Source organism: Corythoichthys intestinalis, chromosome 20 (assembly GCF_030265065.1).
Source record: "Corythoichthys intestinalis isolate RoL2023-P3 chromosome 20, ASM3026506v1, whole genome shotgun sequence".
In the NCBI taxonomy this organism is placed as follows: Eukaryota; Metazoa; Chordata; class Actinopteri; order Syngnathiformes; family Syngnathidae; genus Corythoichthys; species Corythoichthys intestinalis.
The window spans coordinates 13,825,869-13,844,657 of NC_080414.1; the positions used below are offsets into that span (position 1 = coordinate 13,825,869).

The 18,789-nt window shown below is 42.0% G+C and overlaps 1 protein-coding gene across 2 annotated transcripts in view; it reads left to right on the forward strand.

Annotated features, from left to right (window-relative positions):
- gli3 (GLI family zinc finger 3) overlaps positions 1 to 15,606 on the forward strand; it is a 237,183-nt gene extending 221,577 nt beyond the window's left edge. For both annotated transcript variants that reach the window (XM_057825060.1, XM_057825062.1), the window contains exons 11-15: positions 3,707 to 3,856; positions 3,933 to 4,097; positions 4,412 to 4,705; positions 7,409 to 7,799; positions 8,161 to 15,606. In XM_057825060.1, the coding sequence (XP_057681043.1) occupies positions 3,707 to 3,856; positions 3,933 to 4,097; positions 4,412 to 4,705; positions 7,409 to 7,799; positions 8,161 to 10,376 (3,216 nt within the window). In that variant the 3' untranslated portion in view covers positions 10,377 to 15,606. The remainder of the gene's footprint in view (positions 1 to 3,706; positions 3,857 to 3,932; positions 4,098 to 4,411; positions 4,706 to 7,408; positions 7,800 to 8,160) is intronic.
- Positions 15,607 to 18,789: the final 3,183 nt, after the last annotated feature.

The following is an 18,789-nucleotide window of genomic DNA, read 5'->3' on the forward strand; positions in this document are numbered from 1 at the left end:
CTTTTTGACAAGGGACATCTATAGGTTCCGATCTATCTAAGATATAATGCACAAAGCTTAAAACCCATTTTTAAGCAATAAAACTGGCCCCTGGAGGTCAGTAGCGCATTTGGTAAGAACTCATCTCGGGCCAAGAAAGGAATTGAAGAAAAATAGTCAGGAAACGGAAGTTGGAGGGATCTTCTGAAGACACGTGACAATTTGAGTAAAATGTGGAGAACGATCGAGAAAAAACGGCAAACGACCCCGGAGGAGTGTTTTGAAAAGAAAACTAAAGCATTGTCAAAGAAGGATTAAAAAAAATCTATCTTGATGAGAGAGACGGTGATGGCCACAACGCGTTCTGCGGAGCTCACGTTGCGTTACTCCTTAGCCCGAGGTTGAAACCAACGATGAAGATGATGATGAAAAAGGTGAGACCGATATTGATCCGGACTCATCAGATTACTGAGAGCCACCTCATTCAACCGGGAGCAGCCCAGAGCTTTCCCAGTTGTTATGTGCGCAAATAGTTCAACAGTTCAATAGTTTAGTTATGTGTAAATAAATTGTTACTTTGCGATCAAATGCTCTATTTGTCTTGTTGTTTGCTATTTTGTAGAAAGAAAACATTATTCAGATGTTTGGGATGTCACATAAGCGAAAAATAGCTGTGTTAAAGTCAAATTTATGTTTGAAATGTATGCTTTCACAAAAAGCTCAATTTCTCAGTTTTTTTTTTTTTATCAGAAATTGGAAAATTGCTCAAACTAAGCTATTTTCTAATGCTGATTTCTAAAGAATTTAAAAGATATTAACTAACTTTTTTTCTGCTGAAAGAAGAGCGTAATCTTTCTTTTGGTGGGTTCCATGTTCATATAGGAATAGAACAGAATTTTCTGTGGGCCTTACAAAATCAGTCAAAATCCAGTAAAATGGCCGGGAGCGAAGGGCCTTGCTCCGGTGAAAATGGCTGGGAGTGAATGAGTTAAGTGTCATCCGGCAAATTATGTCACTAACACCATTTATGTCCAGCTCGGACCTTTTATATCCTTCAAAAGTGAGATAATTTACCGGATAACACTAAATGACATGTGTTATTAGCATTCATTAATGCTCACGACAGTCTCATGTCATAAATATGATTGTCTAATCACAATCTTTTGGCATCACGGTCAAATAAAGTGTTACCAAATAGCATAACTACCAATTAATGAAACAACTACAACAGTAGCTGAAGAAATAATTAGCACACAACAGGAATTTTGTTTGTTATATACATCTGTAGTGGTACAATGCATGCTAGGAGGCATGTTGGACAACAACAGTGTTGACAGCAGGTGGCATCAGAGGTTGACTGTCTCCCCCAAGGGAGCAGTGATGGCCAAATGAAGCTTTTTGAAGCAATGATGGTGGTTCATTTGGTCTTATGACAGTCGTATGATGTCGCTGTCAAATAAAGTGTTACCAGTTAAAATCTTTTGGTGTAAATATCCTATAATACAGTGAGGGACAGCTGCGGCTCATAGTCCAGTGTGGCTTATCTATGAACAAATGTTGTTTTCGTGTCAAATTTGGTTGGTGGTGGCTTATAGTCAGGGGCACCTTATAGTGCGAAAATTACGGTATAATTTAAAAAATATACATATATTTTAATAAATGGGTTTTTTAGCACTTCAAATGTAATTGCGATTATTTTTAAGCATGTTAGTGTCCCACTGAATTATATTTAAACAAGAATAAAGCAAAAAAAATGCTTGTCTTTATTAAATGCTTCATTGAGTGAGTCCACTCAATTCCGCACAAGCTGCTCACTTACGCACAATGAGTTGTCACAGCAACTATTTAACAAGTTTAACGATGATTGATGCATACGGCCCTTTGAAGTTTCGGCTTTTCAAGCGTCTCTGGCAAGCTCAAACCTCAACGTCTGTCAATCATCGTTAACTTTAATAAGAAACTCCAGTTCACTGCCTGACCAAGAAAAGCGGCAGGAGCAAGAGTGAGAGACTACGTGATCGGATCGAGACAGCTCTATCAGATGCATTTTATTTATTAATTTCAATTGAAAAAAAAATCCGCGATGGACTGAGGGCGCGAAGTTTGAAGCGCGAAGTAGCGAGGGATCACTGTACACATCAGTTGCTAGTAAATTTGTGGTAGAATTAGCTTTTTCTTAAGAGTCTAAGCTAGCTTTTTGGCTAGCTGTAACTGCTGACCAAGAGGATAAACTTATTGTTGAGTAAAAAAAAATAATAATGAAAAAATAGAAGGGCAAATTTCCTTTTGAAAACTATTTCAAAGATTTTGTCAAATCTATCTTATACTTCTACGATGCCAAAAAGTTTATGCAAACAGATGCTATGCTAGCATGTTGTGTGTGTGTGTGTGTGTGGGGCGGGGGGCGTTCCAGGAATATTTTCAAGCATTCTTTTCGCTTAGTTTTTGGTCTCAGGGAAGGTTAGTTTACTAATGAACTTGTTTTAGTAGTTTTTGATGATAGTTCAAAATCTGAACGGTATAAAAAATGTCATGTTGTCCCCCAATTCTGAAATGACCCGTATACTTTGGCTCGAAAAATCCGGACGACCAAACAAGTGGCTGTGTGCGCACACGCGACCTCAATGTCTCCCCCCCGTACGCGCACCTTGTCAGCCGCCTCCCCCCCTAAATCCATCTTGGTGGCGTTTTTACACTTGTGGTCCGATAAGCTGGCAGGGGGAAGATGAATAAGCGCGGCGCGGCCACTATCAGCACCTGTTTGTCGATGTCGTCGCGTCCGCTCAGCATGGAGATTATTGATCCAATAAGAATTGCCATTAGCTTTCCCCTCTCGCTGTCAGCTCGCCGGCTCATGCATCACATCCGTCAAGCGCCTCCTTCGTTTGTGCGGACGCGGGCGCGAGCGCGTATCCGTCCGCCACTCCGCCGCGCCGCCCGTCCATCGCTCTCGGGAGGATATTGAGCGGCCGGCCGACAGCGCGATCGGTCGCCGCGGGGATTCCCTAGCAAAGCGGCAGCTAAAGGGCCTCCGACCGAGGAGATCAATCTCAAGAGGCGAGGCGAGGGGGGGACTTGGCTAACGCTCATCGACCACCCAATCATTTTCCGCAGGATTAGTCTCGTTTTGTCATTTGAAAATTAAAAAAGTGCCATGCGAGAGTAATGGAGGTCCACTTTCCAATGACCGCAGTTGTTCTACCAGATGAGGCCTCGGGGTACGAATGTTGCAAAAGCGGGATGCTTGGTGGGTCAGAGTCAGGCCAAGGGGGCGGGACAAAGATGCCATTGTCGGGGGGGGGTCGAGGCCTGCCTGGAAGGGCTGTGACCCTGACAACTCCGAGAAAGCACTTGTGTGAAAAGGAAAAATCCAGACTTTTATGAGCTTCTTTTATTGTCCGTAGTCTCTAAAAGACAGTTCAGATTGGCTGCTGAGGTCAATGTTGGTGTAAATTGTCTCTTCTAGAGGCAAATTGGTGACTTCACCTCTAAAGGCTTTTAAGTGCGCTCACTCATGAAACACTTTCTCACTTTTTGGTTCTTTAGAGGCTAAAATTTGAAACGCCAACTCAGAACAGACACAAGAATGGAACTTTTGTCCTTACCCACTACCTGGTTCTGCACACATTTTTCAGTAACTGTCATGGATCTTCCTTGTTCCACATCACAAACCCTGCAGAAAGTTTCTGTTTACACGGAAGAAACCAACGTGTTCATGTGTTTGCAGCACATCAACAATGACCACATCCACGGTGAGAAGAAGGAGTTTGTGTGTCGCTGGGAAGAATGCTCCAGGGAACAGAAGCCCTTCAAGGCCCAGTACATGCTGGTGGTCCATATGCGGAGGCACACTGGCGAGAAGCCTCACAAGTGCACGGTAAGGCTACGACTGACTGACTCTTCGTGACGTGTTTACACAAGAAAGCGTAAGACGTATCCTCTCCGGCTTTCAGTTTGAGGGTTGTACCAAGGCTTATTCCCGTCTGGAGAATCTCAAGACTCACTTGCGCTCGCATACAGGTGAGAAGCCTTACGTGTGTGAGCACGAAGGCTGCAACAAGGCCTTCTCAAACGCCTCGGATCGAGCCAAGCATCAAAACCGTACGCACTCAAATGAGGTACGCTTCGACCTACTAGAGCAGCGGTCTCAAACCGACTCCACAAAGGGCCGCAGTGGGTCCTGGTTTTTGTTCCAACAGATCCAGCACAAACAGTTCAACCAATGAGGTTTCTACTAACATAAGCAGCACCTGATTGCAATCAACTGATTACACTTGTAAGAAACCAGATTGGTGAAAAGGTATTTGTCTCGTTTGGTTGGAATGAAATCCAGTACCCCCTGCGGCCCTTTGAGGACCGGTTTGAGACCACTGTACTAGAGTGAAAGCATCCTACTCAAAAAACAGGGTTCACTGTTTGTTTTCGTTGTCAGAAACCCTATGTGTGTAAGATCCCCGGCTGCACCAAGCGCTACACCGATCCAAGCTCCTTGCGCAAGCACGTCAAAACGGTGCACGGGCCCGAAGCACATGTCACCAAAAAGCAGCGTGGGGACTACCCACGGCCCCCTGCGCAACCTCGCGAACCGGGCTCCAATGGACAGGGCCACTCGCCAGGGCAGCTCGGCTTAGGTGGTTACGCGGACCAAAGGGAGTACAGCAACCACGTTACCTCGAAGCAGGACGACTGTCTGCAGGTCAAATCCATCAAGACGGAGAAGCCCATGGTGAGACTCCATATCAGGATGAGTTTTAGTGTGAACTTTAGTTGGTTCATATGGAACTGTTGTTGCCTTCCCTCTTTGGTGCAGTTGTGTTTTAAGTGAACTGAATTGTTTTTGAATTGCATCTCACCTACTATCTGAGGTATACAGCCATGGATGAAATTATTGGCACCCCTGGAATTTTTCCAGAAAATACAGAATTTATCACAGAAATTAATGCAATTACAAATGTTTTTAGTACGAATGTGTTTATTTCTTGGATGTGCATTAGAAAAACACAAAACAGCTGAGGAAAAAAATGTCAAAATTGTCACAATTTTAGACAAAACTAAAAAAATAGGCTGGACAAAAATTGTTGGCACCCTCACCTCATTATTTAGTTATGCATCCTTTGGAAGAAATAGCAAAAAGCAATCGCTTCCCCTAACAAGTTTTGTGCACCTCTCAGATGGAATTTTGGACCACTTTTCTTTTGCGAACTGTTCCAGGTCTCTCAGATTTGAAGGGTGCCTTCTTGCAACAGCAATTTTGAGATCTCTACATAGTGTTCAATGGGATTTAGGGGCTGTTTACATGGTGACCCTCCGAGAATACGAAAAATTTCAAATTTGCATTTGCGTCTCCATTTGAACAATGTCGCAATTCCGCATGAAAACGCTGTAATATTCATGCCACGCCCTAGGGGGTAGTGCAGATTTACAGGACGACAGAGAATGATGCACTTTGACCCCACCATGCTCCCTCAGCCCGGAAAAAAATATGCCCGCCCACTCGAAGCAATGGCATTTTCTTTTTTCAAAAAGGCACAAAAAATGAAACATTCAACGTACTTAATTTAAAAATATTACTAAAACAGTAAATTAAACCCGACATTCCGCCATATTTGCTGTTTTCAATGTGACGTGTACAAGTGCTGACGTTTAATGCGCGGTCTCGCACCGCGGGAGCCTTTGATATCCATGCCTAGGAAGCCCCCCTCAATCCCTGGCAATTAGATTCTTCCACTTTGGAGGCAGCATTCTGAATTTTTCGTCTTCGCCGACACCATATGCACGTGAGGCGAGTCCGCTACTCACTCATTGCGTCTTTGTGTCGCAGAGTGGCCATGTAAACTGCCCCTTAGATTCTCCAGTGCTTTGTCTTCAACCATTTCTTGTTGCTATTTGAAGTATGTTTCGGGTCGTTGTCATGTTGGAACACTCATGACCTCTGACGCAGACCCAGTTTTCAGACACTACACTCTCCATTGCGGCCCATCTTCAGATTTCATGACTCCTTGCACACTGTCAAGGCACCCAGTGCAGACTAAAAAAGAAAGATGTTTTGGGGTTGTTTTGCTTCCTCTGGCACTGGGTGCCTTGACAGTGTGCAAGGATTCATGAAATCTGGAGACTATCAAATGTTTTGGACCGCAATGTCGGATGTAGTGTCAGAAAATCGGGTCTGCGTCAGAGGTCATGGGTGTTCCAACAGGACTATGACCCAAAACATACCTCAAATAGCAACAAGAAATGGTTGGAGACAAAGCTCTGGAGAATTCTGAGGTAGCCATCGAGGAGTCCGGATCTAAATCCCATTGAACACCTATGGAGAGATCTCAACATTTGTGTTGCAAGAAAGCACCCTTCAAATCTTAGAGACCTAGAACAGTTCGCAAAAGGAGAGTGGTCCAAAATACCATCTGAGAGGTGCACAAAACTTGTTGATGGTTATAAGAAGTGATTGCTTTCTGTTATTTCATCTAAAGCATGCGCAACCAAATATTGAGTTGAAAAATGTTGTCCAGCCCAAATTTTGCATTATGTGTAAAATTGCGTTCATTCTGGCTTTTCTCTTCAGCTTTTTTTTGTGTTTTTCAAATGCAAATCAAAAAAATAAACACATTCATACTGTAAACATTTATAATTGTGTTAATGTCTGGGAAAAAAAACAGGGGTGCCATTTCGTCCATAACTGTAGGTAACTGTTGTGTGAACATAAATTGCACCAGTGGAGGAAATACAAACCCATCTAGATTGACATGTTACCTTTGAATAAACCATCTACTTCTTCTAACAAATTTATATTCTCCTCTATCCGATGCTTGGGCATTGCTTTGTTGTCTTCTAAGGACAGTGGGTAATCAGGTGAGACAGGTGTCTTCTTATTTTACAGTCTCATGACTCATCTCATCACAAATGTGTGACGTTTTCATTCTTATCGAACTTCCCTTCCATTCTCATTCATTAAGGTTGTCTCTCATATTGCTTGCTGCATTCCACCACGTACAACTGTGCCAAGTGTTGATGGCAGACAGTGCTCAGAGCTCATAAATGCGGCCAAACTTATCAAAAGTAAACAGGATGAAACGTCTCCAAACACTGCCAAAAAATATCCGATCCCGACAGCCATTTGGGTAAACAACCTAATTAGTCACCAGTCAGTGTCGCTTGAGGCCTTCATCTTATTTGTATGTCCTATGAAAGAGCCCCGAACGCAAAGTGTTCTTTTGTTCGGCTCAAGTGGAGCACACAGACCGGCAGCTAGGCTATTTTCCGGAAAGAAAAGAGCAGATAAGATTGCGATGCTACAACAAGATGGTAACTTAAAAACAAAGCAGCGTTAAAACCAGTTTTAATGTGTTTTGTTCAGCGCTTTAGCCCATGAAATATGAAAATGAATGTTTATTATGTACTGTAAGTAAGACTGAAACTTCTATGTCCACAGACGTCTCAGCCAAGCCCTGGCGGTCAGTCTACATGCAGCAGTGACCAGTCCCCAGTCAGCGTCCATCCCAGCGGTGGAGTCCAGCTTACTGTGAGCGCCGGACGCTCGCCAGGGGAGGGGTTAGATGAGGAGGATGAGGACGAGGAGGAGGAAGAGGCAGAGGAGGGATGCCGGGTCGCGCCGGCGCCCATTATGGACTCCACTGTCTCCACGGCGACGGCGGCCATGCTGACCCTGCAGGCGAGGCGTAGCGTGGGCCGCCCCCTGCGCTGGATGGAGCACATGAAGATGGAGAGGCTGAAGCAAGTGAACGGAGCGATGCCCAGGCTGGGGCCCCTGGCTCCCATGCCGCCCCCCAAGGGGTCTGCACTTGCCGGCATCCAGGGGAAGGGTGAGTTCTGAATACTTTTCAAGCCTGTGAGAAACTCTTTCTCAAATATTCGCCTTCCAAGATGAAAACCACCTGTTCACACAATGAGTCACACCCAACGTAATAAATTATCCTGCCATCTCCTGGCACAGGCAAAAACAAATTTGCCGTTCCGCTATGGATCACAGCAGATAGAGAAAGCATGTAACCGTGTTTTATGGCGACACCTGCTGCAATCCTTGCTGTTGCTCATGTCCACAACAATAAAGATCTGGAAAGAATTGGACATTTATGGACTTAAGTCATTTTAATTTGACTCCAGGGTTCATTTCGCATGAGCAAGATGAAAATATTTTAAATGATTTTGTATGTGTCTCCTCAGGATCCATCCTGGGCAAGCACTGGTCTTCATCCGCTCCTCAGCCACCTGCTCACCCTGAGCTAGGCAGTACGACTGAGTTAACGGTGCTCAACTTGTTACGGGACCGTCGCGACAGCAGCGGGAGCGCCGCTAGCTCGGCCTACCTGAGCAGCAGTCGGCGCTCGTCGGGCATCTCGCCGTGCTTCTCCAGCCGCCGCTCCAGCCAGGCCTCCCAAAACGAGGGCGTGGCAGCCGCCGCCCAGCACCGCCGCCTTCACAACCTCAGCTCCACCGACTCGTACGACCCTATCTCTACCGATGCCTCCCGCCGCTCTAGCGACGCCAGCCACTACGGAGGCGGGGCGCATGGGAGCGGTGGCGTATTATCTGGTGGAGTCTGTGGAGGCGTTGGAGGTAGCGGGGACGCGGGAGGGTCCCGAGGGATGCTCACTTTAACACCCGCGCAGCACTACCACCTGAAGGCCAAGTACGCTGCTGCGACCGGTGGTCCGCCACCGACACCGCTACCCAACATGGAACGAATGAGCCTCAAAGCTCGCATGGCCATGATGGATGAAGGCGGAACCAACCATGCTTTGCCCCCCCTTGTCGCGCCGCACCGCTGCAACGATGCCAACAGGGTCATGGGACATTCAGGCCACAGGAGGAGGGTCCTATACCCCGGCGAGGGTCCTGTGTCAGGCAACCGGAGGGCCAGTGACCCAGTGCGGACGCAGCCTTCTGACATTTGCGTACTACCCCCTGTCCAGCGCTTCAACAGCCTGAGCAACCTCCACCCTCTGCCGCCTCTGTCCCAGCAGCAGCCACCACCCATCGACACGCACAACCTGAGCTTACAAAACTACAACCGCTCCGAGGGGAACCTGCAGAGGAGCTTGCAACACCCCACATACACTCCAAGCATTGCGGAGCACGCCGCATTGGAAGCTCTGGCCATGGAAGGTAACGGAGAGGCTTACTCATTTCTGGGTGATGAAGATATCCTTCCGGATGACATGGTACAGTACCTCCGCTCCCAAGTTCAGGAAGACGGTGGCCCCTACATGCACATCGAGGACCAAATCGTCTCATGTGAAAGAGAGCGCTCGCAACACTTGGTGGATGGGACAGAGGGGGTGAACTTCCAGGCCAACCACTGCCTCCAACAGCAGCAGATGGTCCAGAGGAGGAGCCCCAGCTTGCTCCCCGTCCAGTGGAACGAAGTAAGCTCCGGTAGCGCCGATCGCTCGCCCCAGAGGGATCGCAACTGCGTAAAGTGGTCTGGCGGACAGGTTGCTTCAGAACCTTTTGGCAGGTTTGGAAACATGGTGGTGCAACAGAACGCGTCGTTGAGTGTCCACGGCAGTTGCTCTCAGGTCAACCTGACACAAGGTCCTGTTGGGGTGAAACTGGAGACGTCTCCCAACACGTGTATGGAAATGCAAGGAGCCCCACCCAATACCTTTGCCAGACCTCACTTCCCCAAGACCACTGATGAATCTCTGTACCAACCCTGCAGGTCGCAGAACCACTTCCAGCAGAATCTCAACAGCAGAGTCACATGTCACAACCAAGGTCGGGCTTCTATAGAAAATCTCCAAAGCCTCTCCCAGGATAAGGTCCTTCACTCCAATCAGCAAGGACTACGCCCTTTTGTCAACACATACAGGAACTCTGTAAGGAACCATCTCAACCAGAGAAGCTGCACTGAAGTCCCGCAGCAACTGCAGAATGGTGGGACGCTCCCCTCCCTGAAACTGGAGGCTCCAGAACACGGATACCTCCAGCATGGCTTCAGTGATCCCATTTCCTTCCAGCAAACGGATCCTAAGACAGCCTCATTCCCAACCGTGGAAGACCACTACTTGCTGGACACCATAGATGGCAGCAGCGGTCCGGGTGACTCCATATCCCTCTTGTCTCCTGCCTCCGACCAAGTAACCAGCACGGTAGATGGCACGCTGGTGCCCACCGCTGCGTTGGACGACGCCATTGCTCTGGATTTTGACGCCATGATAGAGGACGGCTTCGACCAAGGCAGTCTGGTTTCTGGCCCGTTGAGCCCCTCCATTTTGCAGGGTCTCTCCAGGACCTCTTCTCGGCTGACAACCCCGCGGGCGTCGGCCACGTTCCCGGCCGTGGTGGCCCCCGGCGTCAACAACATGGCCATCGGCGACATGAGCTCGCTACTCAGCACCCTTGCCGAGGAAAGCAAGTTTCTCGCCATCATGCAGTAGTCGCTCGTTCTCCTCTACTGTCTCCTCTCAGAAAAAAAATGGTATATGTGAAGGCCAAAAGTGGAAATAGCTCTTTCAAAAGATTTACTCTCACAAACATGTGAGATGAAAATGATGTATAGCTAATAGTCGTATTCCTTTTTTGGGGAATGAAGGCTTTTTTTCCAAGCCTTTCTCTTTGTATGACAATAAGAGCTTACTCCTTCAAACAGTATTCTTACTTAATGTCACTGTTTTTGCTGTAAACACTATTGGTCAGAAAAAAAACACAAGAAGATGAATAATAACGCATGTATTCTTTATAAACCAGTACTCCCTGTTCCAATGAGCCATCAAACTTTGCAACCATGCCACGCCCACAAACAATGATATAGACTTATTGTCATTGCCGAGCTTCGAGTTTTACTGAATGAAACAAAAATCTCAGACTTTGATTTTTGGAGGAAAACTTGGAAATATCCTAAACGACCCAAAATTGGCCACTTCAGAGTTCAGACCAAAATGGCAGACGGGCTGTGTTCTTTTCAAGCTAGGATTTATGAATTTTTTGTGGGTCAATTTGTACATATACCAACTTTCACTAGCTCTAAAATTGGCACTTTAAACCAAAGTGGCAACTTTCAGTGTGTTTTTTTGGAATGCTTTCTTGAGACTTTTTTGTGGGTCAACTACATAGGCGGAGTTTGACTTTTATGGGAGGGGGTCAAAACATGTTGACCATGGAACACAATGTCAGCAATAAAATTAACTTACTATACATATATATATTCTTGTTCATTTCATTAATTTTGGTTGCTTGTTTTATTGCTTTGCAACTTTAATAGCCAACATTTTAACGGCTAGGTCTTTATTTCAAAAGTTCAGAATTTTGGACATTAGGCTTTATCTTCGAGTTAGCATGGGTTTAATAAGTCGGTGGAGTTGATTTCAACAGATTCCCTGCAGTTTCTCAGTTATTTGTTAGTTTCAGGGCTCCGGAGAGGCTAAGCTAGCGCGAATCAATGGCGCCTGCTTAGCAGCATGCCAATAAAAAACGATATTAACAGATTTAACATAGTAAATAAAAAAAAAATCAAAATATAGATCATTGTTCGAAATACTTACGCAGCCAAAACAATGTCACGCTAAACTGCTGTAATTCATTTCATTCAGCAGGACTATTGTTTTATATGCGTAACGCGACCACAATAGACAGGAGTGCTTCGGCTCTCGTTCTCGGTCTGCAGCGGTGAGAAAAACAATGTGATATCACTCCGCCCTGCTCTCCTAGACAGCCTGTTCCCTGCAGAGCTGCTGGATTACAAATGTTGCTGTTCATACTACAATTATTGACATGCAATGGTAGGTTGTAATAACTATCCTGAAAATATAGCCAACACTATTGATTGCATGGGTCATCTGTGACTCTCATGCGTGCATATGCTGTTGGTATGCTAAGTGGGCACCAATGACTCGCGCTAGCATAGCCACCCCGGAGCCCTGAAATGAACAAATAACTAGCAAACTGCACGGAATTTGTTGAAACCTACTCCACCCACTATATAAACCCCCACAATCTCGAAGATTGTCTTATGTCAAAAATTCTGAACTTCCCCTTTAAATCAGTTTATAAGAAAGTCAATTACATGCACTGACACACCCCCTCCTCCGCCCCGCATCTCCGCCTATGGTTGACTTATGAGCAACATGTCTACCAAATTACATGGCATTAAATTTAACTGGCTCAAGGGGCTGATTTTTTTTTTATGGTCATCTAGAACTAGCCAAAATCTTTCTAAAATGTCTGCTTCAATTCAAACCAAAATGCCAGACTTCCTGTCTCTTATCACGCACATGTTCTTTAGACTTTTTTGGGGTCTACTCATGAGCGACATGTCTACCAAATTTCATGGTATTACCGTAATTTTCGGACTATAAAGCTTGCTTAAAACTTGTCAAAATTATTACATTTGAAGTGCTTAAAACCCATTTATTAAAATATATGTACGCATTTTTTAAATTATACCGTAATTTTCGCACTATAAGGCGCCCCTGACTATAAGCCGCCACCAACCAAATTTGACACAAAAACGACATTTGTTCATAGATAAGCCGCACTGGACTATGAGCCGCAGCTGTCCCTCACTGTATTATGGGATATTTACACCGCTCAGACTTTAACTGGTAACACTTTATTTGACAGCGGCATCACACAACTGTCATAAGACCAAATGAACCACCATCATTGCTTCAAGAACTTCATTTGGCAATCACTGCTCCCTTGGGGAGACAGTCGACCTCTGCTGCCACCACTGTTGTCGTCCAACATGCCTCCTAGCATGAATTGTAGCGCTGGAGATGTAAATAACAATCAAAATTCATGTTCTTTGCTAATTATTTCTTCAGTTACTATTCCAGTTGTTTAACTGCTAGTTATGTTATTTGGTAAAACTTTGACAGTAGCGCCATAGGACTGTCATAAGACATAATGTCATAATTATGAAATGACACTGCCATGAGCATTAATAAATGCTTATGACAAACATCAATTATCTCAGAATGGATGTAAAAGATTCAAGCTGGACCTAAATGGAGTTAGTGACATAATTTGCCGGATAACACTTAATGACATCTGTCTTAAGCATTCGTTAATGGCCATCATAATGTCGTTTTATGACAGTCTTATGGCGCCACTGTCAAATAAAGTGTTACCTATTAACTAGGGCTGTCAAACGATTAAAATTTTTAATCGAGTTAATTACAGCTTAAAAATTAATTAATCGTAATTGATTGCAATTCAAACCATCTATAAAATATGCCATATTTTTCTGTTAATTATTGTTGGAATGGAAAGATAGACACAAGACGGATATATACATTCAACATACGGTACATAAGTACTGTATTTGTTTATTATAACAATAAATACACAAAATGGCATTAACATTATTAACATTCTGTTAAAGCGATCCATGGATAGAAAGACTTGTTCTTAAAAGATAAATGTCAGTACAAGTTATAGAAATTTTATACTAAAACCCCGCTTAATGTTTTCGTTTTAATATAATTTGTAAAATTTTCAATCCAAAAATAAACTAGTAGCTTGCCATTGTTGATGTCAATAATTACACAATGCTCATGTGGTGCTGAAACCCATAAAATCAGTCGCACCCAAGCGCCAGCAGAGGGCGATAAAACACAAAAAAAACACAAGGAACAAGTGGACATTACACTGTGCTGTCATTTTAATCTGTTTGAGCGAGGCATGTGCGTTAATTGCGTCAAATATTTTAACGTGATTAATTCAAAAAATTAATTACCGCCCGTTAACGCGATAATTTTGAAAGCCCAACTATTAACCCACTCAACAAATAAGTCGCACTGGACTATACAGTGTTATTTGGAAACACTTTATTTGACAGTAATGCCATCAGACTGTCATAAGACCATCATAATTATGAAATGACACTGCCATGAGCATTAATGAATGCTTATGACAGGTATCATTTTGTGTCATCCGGCAAATTATCTCGCTTTTCAATGGATGTAAAAAAATTAGAGCTGGACATAAATGAAGTTAGTGACATAATTTGCCGGATGATATTTAATGACATGTCATAAGCATTCATTAATGCCCATGATAGTGTCATAATTAAAAGACAGTCTTATGACACCGCTGTCAAATAAAGTGTTACTGATTAACCCAAATAAATCAATAAATAGGCCATACTGGACTATAAACCACAGTATTGAAAATGAGGGGGAAAAGTAGCGGCTTATAGTCCGAAAATTAGGGTTAATTAAACTGGCTCAAGGGGCTGAATTTTTTTTTATGGTCATCTAGAACTAGCCTAAATATTTCCAAAATGTCCGCTTCAATTCAACCAAAATGCCAGACTTCCTGTCTCTTATCACGCACAGGTTCTTGAGACTTTTTTGTAGGTCTACTAATGAGCGACATGTCTACCAAATTTCACGTTGCTAAATTAAACTAGCTTCGGGGGCTGAATTTTCATTCAATATCTATTAAAAATAGCCAAAATGTTTGTTTCATTTAAAGCAAAAAGTCCTGGCTTCCAGTTTCTTTTCGGGCATGGGTTCTTGAGACTTTTTTATGGGTCTAGTTATGACCAACATGTCTGCCAAATTTCATGTTGCTAGGTGAAACAGGCGTTAGTGGCTGAATTTTCAAACATCAGTTTGGTGGTTGCATCATGTTTTCACAGATTCCAGCAGACTTTTAATGGCGCCTGATGGGAGAAAAAAAAAAGTTCCCTGCCATGATTTCCTGTCAGTATTTCTACTCAATGTTTTTTGAATTGAAAACAAAGTGGGGGAAAAAAGGAAACTAGGCTAAAACAATCAAGCATTATGATTGAGTTTGTCTGGTGCGGTACTTAAGTGTATATACTGTAACAGTGTTTTTTATATTCTCCTTTTTCAGGTGCTCGCCCACGTACGTACTTTTGTCTTAAATGGACGCTGACGCTGGTCCAACAGCACATGTTTTTTTTAAAAAAATGCTGTACAGTGATGAGTTGGTTTATATTTTATAATTTTGTCTTCTCCAAAGCTCTTAAATTGCGAATGTGTTCCGCCGTCAAGTATTGCAGACGTCATCAGCAGTGTTAGTCTTATTGTTGCCTTGCTTTTTTTTTTTTTTTTTTTAGTTCGTATGCGCGCAGTATCAAAAGTAGTTTGGCGTTACAGCAATGAGGTACATTTTTTTTGTTTGTTTCTGGGTACTTTTTTGGTCTTTTTTTGTAGCAGGGCATTGATGTTATTCTTGACTTTTTAATAAATAATGGACAAAACGGTTTCCTTTCAAAGGAGGAAATTGCATTGAGGTATGTGCCTTATACGTTTCAGTAAAGAGAAGAAACACTGCCAATCTTCCATTGTGAATAATGAAGAACAAAAAAATAGGTGGAAAAAAATTGAACATTTATATGAAAATGTCCAATTGTGGGAAAAGTCCTTATTTGTCAAACGCATTCTACTTTGATTTCATGTTGTTTTCACATTTTACTGTGCTTTTTGTTTTTTATATATAAATATATGACTATATATATAAAAAAAAGTGTCCATATGTTATGCTTTGTGTAGGAAAAAAGGGGAACATCCTGCGAGCCGGCAGGGGGGTGGGCCCCCCTCACCGGCCCACCCAAATACCCAGCAAGCCAGCCAGAGGGGCCACTCGGCTCTTTTATAACTTGACTCCCAATGTTTGTATTGTTTTAATAAAAATGGAAATTATATTTGACTTGATGTGTTTTTCTGTGAGATTTTCTCACTAGACACTTTTTTAAAATTAGATGTAAGAACTCCAGTTTCACTTAGGAGTGAATCTTTAATATTTCAAAACCACAAATATTTGTGTATATAAACGTGTGGTTAAATGGTTACACATACTATCAAACAATTTAATGTGGTCACTGGTAAATAATTATGTATATATTTACGTGGCAGAGACGGTCATAATATTTACTTTATAAAATCAAGTCACAAAGTCCAAACAACGCACACAATAAAATTAAATCATAAAATCACAATAAGTTTAAAAAGTCACATGTGAGACAATAATTGGTTTTTTTTACTGACATTTATAAATTACATTTTGAACGCATACGTGTCATCCAAATTAAATAGCAACAATATTGTTAAAATGACTCATAAGGACTTGAAACTGAAAGTGTACTTACGAATCGACTTGAGTCTGTCTTGACTCGGGACTTGAGGGCAAAGACTTCAGATTTACTTGAGACTTGAAAAACGATGACTTCCACTTGTGTATAAAGTAGTAAGAAAATAATCAAGAAGATATTAGTTTGAAAGATTTTTTCTAGCATAGCTTTATCGAGCCTATGGCGCACTCGTGTGGGAACATTAGTAATTGCAATAACCGAATGAAATAGCCACAACAGCAGCAAATGCATATTGTGACGCGGCCATCCCTATGTGCCTCTTCAGTGAATCTCAAAAATACAAACAAAACGGCTTTCACAGTTAATTCATATCAAGGAATTCAAGCAGGTGTCATGGGTTAGTTTAACAAACGTCAGTATTTTGCCGTGAAGTGAGTTTCTCAACTAATCCCAAACCAAATTAGGGCTACATATGGGAACGGAGCTAGCTAGTTAGCTAGCTACGAAGGAGAAATGACTGCATTTGTGTTCAATAAATTAATTTAGACAAGGCTCGGATGTGTCATATCTAATGGTTTTAGCACTTTAATTGGAAAAAAATACGTTTGTCTGACCTAAGTTCTACTTAGCGAATATCTATGCTAAGTAGGTCTTCGCTTGTATGCCAAGCACAGCAAATGCACCATTTTTTAACAACTTTGTGACGTTATGTCAGGCAAACCGATTTATGTACAACTTCAACGACAAACGCGGTTTATCTACCGTCAGACATCATTGCTGATAATTTGATAAAGGCTCTAAAGAAAAGCAACAGGTTTACCTTTAAATATGGCTAAGGCGTTTCAAGTGGAGTTCGTTTGAGTTGATACCTGTCTTCCCGCTCAATCACTCCACATACTTTACTGTTCTTTAATCCTGCCATATTTACACTACTGTGCAGAAGTCTGGGGTAATACTTATAAATGTACAATAAATTTACTATCCATTTTACAAAAAAGAGCCATAAGAATAGTAAATAACGCTGGTTATAGGGATTATACAAATACATTATTTTTAAATTCCGGAACATTAAAATTCATGGACTTGGTTCATTTTCAAACAGCTCAGCTAATGTATAAGGCTTCACACAGGTCACTTCCTGGCAATATACAGAAATTATTTTTAACAGAGAAGGACAATACAGTTTGAGGGGGGAGCTTCACTTACAGCATCAGAGGGTACGAACTACATTAAAAAGTTTTTGTGTTTCAGTTTGTGGAGTGAAGCTGTGGAATAAACTAGATGAGGGGCTCAAGCAATGTCCAAGCATGACCCAGTTTAGGAAGTGGTACAAGCACATGGTTTTCACTGGGTATAGGGAAGAGGAAGGGGTTAAATTATAGGGGGTTTTCACAAATCTGTTATTGGCTAAGTCCTGTTTATTTTGGTTTATCTTGCATCTTATGTATATGGTTATTTAGTTTATTTCATTGTTAATATGAGGACTAGTTACATAGGGCGGACAGATATAATTAAGGAATAGAAATGGGGGGTAGGTTTTAATAAGCAAATGCTTCATCCTACTCCTTTTTGGACACAATGAATAAATTCTGATCTTGTTTATTATTATCATTATTATTATTGTCTTAACTATTGTTTCTGTTATCTCAAGAATATCATTGGTTCTGTCTGATTAAAAAAAAAAAAAAAAAAATCATTTTGTTTTTCGTTTGTTTTGTCTATTATTTTTATTTTTTTCTCATGTCCAAAATAAAGCATTCATTCATTCATTCATTAAAGCATTCATTCAACACAACACTTTTTTTTACCATAACTCCCGCTCATCCATAATTCGATGACTTTTCAATCATATTTCCCGGTCAATCAAATATCAACTATTTGTTAACATTATTTCATCAACTATAAAACAATGTTAATCCAACCATCGTCTGACACACCATAGAACAACGTTTTTTTAACGTCACTGTCAGGCGTCATCGGTATTTGCAATGTTGATTCAACATTGTTTATTGTCGAAATTTTCAATGTCAACCATACTGATGATTTTGATGGAATATCAACGTTTATTTAACGTCGGTCTGCTAAATTAACAGCAAAGCTCGTTATACTGAGTGAGGAGGAGGCTTAAGTTTGAAATAATTTTACTGAGAGTGAATGAAGTTTTCTATTGTGATTCAGTTTAAAATAATTTTGAAATCTCGACAACTTTTTATTCTATTATTTATTCCTAATTGAAGTATTTGATGTTTTTTTAATCGTTCATGTATAATATTTTATTAGTCAGCCTAGCTGTTTCTTCTGTCTGTAAATAAAGTAGGACATCTAAATATTATCATGTTTGAAAGCATTAATAGCATCATGGTTGAAAATGAAGGAAAACAACATTGATTCAGCGTTGTTCCAATATCATTAATAATCGAAATGACGTTTAGGTTTTGTAAGGTTTTCAACGTTGGAACAACATAAACCAACAGTGCAAAAGTGATGACAAATCAACACATCGAATGAGTAACACAACCAAGCACTGCTAAATGCGTTCTAACTACACATACAATAAGAAAATATCACACATTGTGATTTTATGCCAGAAACTGGTTAATTTTCATCCCATTCTCATGTCACACGACAACTGGTATCCATCTCCTTGTTTTAGTCTCCCAAGACATAGTTTGAGCACGTCATCGTCATGAAAAAATTGTTCGTTGACGAAATATCGTTATCGCCATCGTTGACGAAAAAACTGCTATGCATCAATGCAGATTTTTTTTGTTATTTTGTAGGTGTTACAA